Source organism: Lampris incognitus, chromosome 2, assembly GCF_029633865.1.
Source record: "Lampris incognitus isolate fLamInc1 chromosome 2, fLamInc1.hap2, whole genome shotgun sequence".
Classification (NCBI taxonomy): Eukaryota; Metazoa; Chordata; class Actinopteri; order Lampriformes; family Lampridae; genus Lampris; species Lampris incognitus.
Window position 1 is genome coordinate 113580300 of NC_079212.1, and position 6000 is coordinate 113586299.

At 43.0% G+C, this 6000-nt stretch overlaps 1 protein-coding gene across 1 annotated transcript in view; it reads left to right on the forward strand.

Annotated features, from left to right (window-relative positions):
• The window catches only part of LOC130131533 (immunoglobulin-like and fibronectin type III domain-containing protein 1), a 42172-nt gene extending 37213 nt beyond the window's left edge, over positions 1-4959 (forward strand). Inside the window, exons 15-22 of the mRNA XM_056301258.1 lie at positions 818-994; positions 1106-1234; positions 1915-2223; positions 2475-2560; positions 2661-2853; positions 3519-3815; positions 4542-4868; positions 4955-4959. Coding sequence (XP_056157233.1) covers positions 818-994; positions 1106-1234; positions 1915-2223; positions 2475-2560; positions 2661-2853; positions 3519-3815; positions 4542-4868; positions 4955-4959 — 1523 coding nt within the window. The remainder of the gene's footprint in view (positions 1-817; positions 995-1105; positions 1235-1914; positions 2224-2474; positions 2561-2660; positions 2854-3518; positions 3816-4541; positions 4869-4954) is intronic.
• Positions 4960-6000: the final 1041 nt, after the last annotated feature.

The window sequence follows — 6000 nt, forward strand, 5'->3', positions numbered from 1 at the left end:
CGGGATACGTCCCAGTGTGTGATTTTTAAATAAAAAAAAATTACATAGCATACTGGCGTTCCGGAAGCAAAGGTGTCACGATGATGTAACCCAACAGCGTCGGCTGTCCTGTCCTACCTTACACAGACGTCGACTTGGTTCTGTGACTACCTCCGCTGCCGGTTTAACGCCGGAACAACAATGCCCCCCACCCCCAATCCGTGTCTGTACATTTTACACAGAACGACGAGGTGGCGCAACGTTCCCGCCTTGAAAAGGCTGTGTAAAAAGTCCTACTGTTATTATTTGTTACGAGGATGATGTGAAAACACAGAATAGCATAGACCCAGCATTTCTGTTTTTGTAAACTTGATAGATAATACATTTTTTATCTCTTCCATTTAGAAATGTCGATTTATTTTTCTAAACACACATTAGTCATGTACTATATGCACTGAACCTAAGAAAAGGTCCCTCCTTTTTCTCTGACCAAGTTTTATTGACTACTTCTTTTATAATATCGTCTACTACTACTTTAGGCTGCTCCCGTTAGGGGTCGCCACAGATGATAATCCGTTTCCATTTCTTCCCGTCTTCTGCACCTTCCTCTGTCGCACCAGCCACCTGTATGTCTTCCCTCACCACATCCATAAACCTCCTCTTTGGCCTTCCTCTGTTCCTCTTCCCTGGCAGCTCTTTTATAATATTGCACTTTGTTTTAATAGCAAGCTAATAACAAATTTCATTTCAGATTCTGGTTGCAATGATATTAAGAAATAAATCAACAGCATGTAATAGCCACACAAGTGAATGAATGTCATATTTTTCAAAATCACAGGATACCCAGGACCTCCAGCAACACCAAAAGTTGTCAGTGCCTTCAAGGACTGCATCAGTCTGACATGGTCTCCACCTACAGACACAGGAGGAACCAAAATAGTGGGATACAACCTGGAAAAGCACAAGATGGGCACTAACTATTGGAACCTTGTTAACCAAGGAGGGCCAATCAAAGGTATCAAACTCATGTGAGGAGTAACTCTGGGATGATCGAGATGTGGAAACATAAAGCCCTGAAGTGAAAGAGCGTGGATGGAAAAGGTCATCAGTTTCTGTTTTCTTTTAGATACAGAGTATGTAGTGAGAGACATCTTTGAGGGGGCAGAATATGAATTCAGAGTCTCTGCTATCAACCTATCTGGTGCTGGTGACCCAAGTATTCCATCTGGCACAGTCTTTGCAAGAGATCCTATGAGTAAGATGTTCACTTGTGTTCTTACACTTTAAATTCGCTTTGCTTATTTACTCTAAATGCAAGGCAAGTTTATTTGTATGGCACATTTCATTCACAAAGACAATTTAAAGTGCTTCACATAAGACATAAAAGGCATTATATACGATATATTGAATACAAAAATCAATCAAGTTGCATTTTATATAGTGCTTTTCTAGCTGCAACAGCCACTCAAAGCGCTGTGTTTTCTGTAAATAAGATAAATAAATTTTAAAAAATAAAGTATAAGATAAAACAGAGAACTGAAACAGCATAAAAGAAATAAAATCGGTCAAATTGCAACTCTTAACACTGGAACGACTGGGATTTCACTCCTGAAAATTCAGTCAATGGAGAACATAAAAGTATTTAGTCTAATTTTAAAAGTGGTAAAAATGGGGCAAGTTTAAAAAATTTGTTCCAGCTAATTTGGCATAGTAACTTAATACTGTTTCACCTTGTTTTAACTCTGGGTATAATTAGTAGACTGTTCCCAGATGAAACGTGATGTAAACACACAACAACCAAAAAACCAAGTTGTGATCCAGTTAGGATTTGAGGCGAACCATGTGTTCTTGGACATATGTAAACTTAATGTATGTAACATGTAAAATTGCTCATTAGAACTAGAACAATAACCCTCTGCATTACTCTTATTACAGAACCCCCTGGTAAAGTCATAGACCTAAAGTTAACATTCTCCAATTACACCACATTTTCTCTGGCTTGGACTAAACCTAAGGAGGTGCAAGGAGTAGAGGACGAAGCCCAAGGGTACTATGTGGAGATCAGACCAATTGAGAACCTTGAATGGACTCGCTGTAATGCCAACCCAATTTCTCTCACTGCCTTCACGGTGCTTGGCTTGAAGGCAATGGCTACATACTGGGTGAGAGTGATTGCTACCAACTATGGCGGTGATGGGGAGCCTCAGGGCTTTGACAATTACATCATCGCTATGCCTCCTCCTGGTAAGAGTCTTTGGATTTAAATCAAAAACTTCACAGTTTAATAGGTTTGCTGAGATTACATGTTTTGGACAGAGATGGACGTGGGGATAGGTCCTGCTCAAACAAACAAATGCTTGACCTTCTTAAATCAAATTATGCTCCTAAGATGCAATAGGCAACAATGTTATCTGAAAATGAAGCAAAAGGGTTCATTTGAATTTAAAGAGGAGGGAAAAACAACTAAACATATTAACTTAAATTTACCCTTAAAGTGAGGCCGAGGTTTAAAGACGACAACATGAAGAGCTTTTTGGTCGTTAGATCTGGGAATACTGTTCGTGTGAACATCAACTTTGAGGTATTGTGCCTGATTTTGTTTCATGTAAGTGTGCCCTTCAGAAGCTGTGGCATTATGTAGGTTTTGCTCTTATTTTTTTTTTCACTCATATTTTTCACAGGCCTCTCCCTTGCCAGAAGTCATTTGGCTGAAAGACGGCATTCCCCTGCCTAAACATGTAACAGTTACAAACTCTGATGTGGGATCTCAGCTCCTAATCCCTACATCTGAGCGCTCCGACACAGGCATCTATACAATCACTGTCAAGAATCTCATCGGTCATGAAACCTTCAACGTTGAGATCAGAGTTACGGGTAAATATCTGTGAGCACAACAATGAAACTGCTTCAAACTGTGATTAGATTTAGATCTATCAATGCAAATGTGCAGGAAAACTAATTTTGTTTTTCACAGACTATTTAGTTTTTTGATAATGTGGTTATCTAATGGGGTGGCACAGTGGCACAGTGGGTAGCGCAGTTGTCTCACAGCAAGAAGGTCCTGGGTTTGAACCCCAGGGTTGTCCAACCTTGGGGGTCATCCCAGGTCATCCTCGGTGTCGAGTTTGCATGTTCTCCTCGTGTCTGCGTGGGTATCCACTGGGTGCTCCGGTTTCCTCCCACAATCCAAGGACATGTAGGTCAGGTGAAACGGCCATACTAAATTGTCCCTAGGTGTGAATGTGTTGGCCCTGTGATAGACTAGTGGCCTGTCCAGGGTGTCTCCCTGCCTACCGTCCAATGACTGCTGAGATAGGCTCCAGCATCCCGCAACCCCGATTGGGATAAGCAGCTTGGATAATAGATGGATGGATGGTTAGCTGATGAGAACATAGAAATGTTGCCTTGAGTTACCATAATCATTCACTGGTCAGTGCTGTGTTATGTTTGTCTTACTTGGGTGATTTAAACAAAAATAAAAATAAAGAAAATGGTCGTTAGCAATATCAGCTTCACTGATCTGTTAACCTTTGTTCCAGATGATCCAAGGCCTCCAGGCCCAGTGGGGCTTGAACAAAATGTCTCTGAGACAGTGACCCTCACCTGGACTCCATCTCCTGACGAGAAGGTGGATGACAGGCTACACTACATGGTAATGAAACGAGACTCCTTCAAACGCACATGGAGGACAGTGGCCGACAACCTCTTCAACAATAAGTGCACAGTCGTCAACATCCTGCCAGGAAGAGAGTATTATTTCAGGGTGTTTGCTAAAAATGACATGGGCCTCTCAGTACCAACTGAGTCCCCTACATGGGGGGCCAAAAAGGAAAGAGGTTTGTGTCCCCCCAGTTTTAATCAATGCAACAGCCGCTATGATCACAGAAAAGCTAAAGTTTAATTTGCAAATACACTCACCTCAGACCATGTGTGTTGAATCACAACATAAGTGCTTATGCAGCGCCATTCGTAAAAAGTTATCTATTGTGTCTGTATTCAGTTTTCTATGGACGTTTCTGACAACAGAAACAAGCAAACAGGGCGTCCAGGTAGCACAGTGCTCCTACCAGCACAGTGTTGCCTACCAACATGGAGCTCGCTGGTTCAAATCCCCATGTTACCTCCAGCTTGATCGGGCCTCCAGACACAATTGGCCATGTCTGCGGGTGAGAAGCTGGATGTGGGTATGTGTCCTGGTCGCTGCACTAGCGCCTCCTCTGGTCGGTCGGGGCGCCTGTTCAGGGGCAAGGAGGAACTGGTGGGAATAGCATGATCCTCCCATGCGCTACATCCCCCTGGCAAAACGCATCACTGTCAGGTGAAAAGACGCAGCTGGCGACTCCACATGTATTGGAGGAGGCATGTGGTAGTCTGCAGCCTTCCCCGGATTGGCAGAGGGGGCGGAGCAGTGACCAGGATGGCTTGGAAGAGTGGGATAATTGGATGGATACAGTTGGGAAGAAAATGGGGGGGGGGAAACAAGCAAACAGATTTGATGTCCATCTGCATCATATTTTTACAAAAACTCGTTTACTGTTTTTCCTTTCCATGTGCAACTTTAGGAAAGTTCATATTGGACCTGCCAGAGTCAAAGGGCTTTGATTTCCAGTCACCTCCATCATTTATTGTTCCTCTGAAGCGGCGCACAGCCCCTCAAGGCTACGAGTGCTACGTGAGCTGTGCTGTTAGGGGTGACCCTGCGCCTCATGTGACCTGGTACCGCAACAATGTTAGCCTAAACACCAATACCAATTACTACATTACCAATGTGTGTGGGGTCTGTTCCATGCTCATACTTAAAGTTGGACCCAAAGACAGTGGGGAATACAAAGTTGTCGTAGACAACCCTCTAGGAACAGCCGAGTGCTCAATGATGCTGAACGTCCGAGGTACAGAGATATATAGTATGTACACAGCAAATATATATAATTCAAATGTGAACAGACTGTGACAAGCTTGTTGCTTTGTTTCGCAGAGTGAAGAAAACCTCAACCTGGTGTGCGTTTAAAAGGCCATGAAATGATTTAGCATAGACTAACATAGAAGTAAAGTTACTTGTAAATCACATTTACCACATAGTTTTAAATAAAACTGCTCAGTGGACTACACTGGACAATAAAATCCATTGCTTTTGGGCGGTTCTGAAGACCTGTGACCTGCTATTTTTGTCAACGTGCGACCTTATTGGACTATTATTGTTCTGCTTTTCTCTTCACTCCAGAAAAGATGTGATGTAATAAATCCTAAGGTTGTAATGCTGAATTAAATCTGTCTTATTGTTTTTATTCCTCATCGTGCTGTGCTCTTCATTTAGCGCACACAAATTATTAGACAGTAATGATTATTGTGTAACGGGGGGAAGGTATGACGGTTGATGGGCTAGGAGACACATGCAGCTACAGAACCCAAGCCATAATAAACCAGAATAACCTGCTAAAAGCGGCCCCATATTTGAATTGCTAATGAGTTGCTATTGAAGCCAACAGCTGCAGGTTTCGCAATTTGGTATGTGAATCACAATACACTATGAACTCCAAGCAACAATTGTGTAATACTGTGCCACGCCCCCCCCCCCCCCACACACACACACACCACAGCATCTGCCTTGAATCTTTTTGGGTCCAATAGACCTTACTTATAAGTTAGTCATCTCAGACGATTTCCACACTGCATCTTGGACTTACACTTGAAGACGTGTTTCTCACCCCTACATATCTGCATCATGGCCAAACGCAAGACAAATGGCGAAAACAAGCAACTCCTGGAGGATACTTCCACTATGGTGATGGGACCCCCGAAACAGCAGGCTAATGACAAAACACACGTCTTACCAGCTCTGATGTTCATTATCCTCATTGCTGGGGGGTCTGCAATGGGATGGTTTTGCATGCAGCAGCAACACACCCTCAACCAGCTATCTGAGTCGTGTGCCACAATGCAAGCCAGGATCTCAAAGTGTCACCGGGGGACAGATGAACAGGTAGCCTAATGTAAAAAAAACAAAACAACAAAAAACCTTGC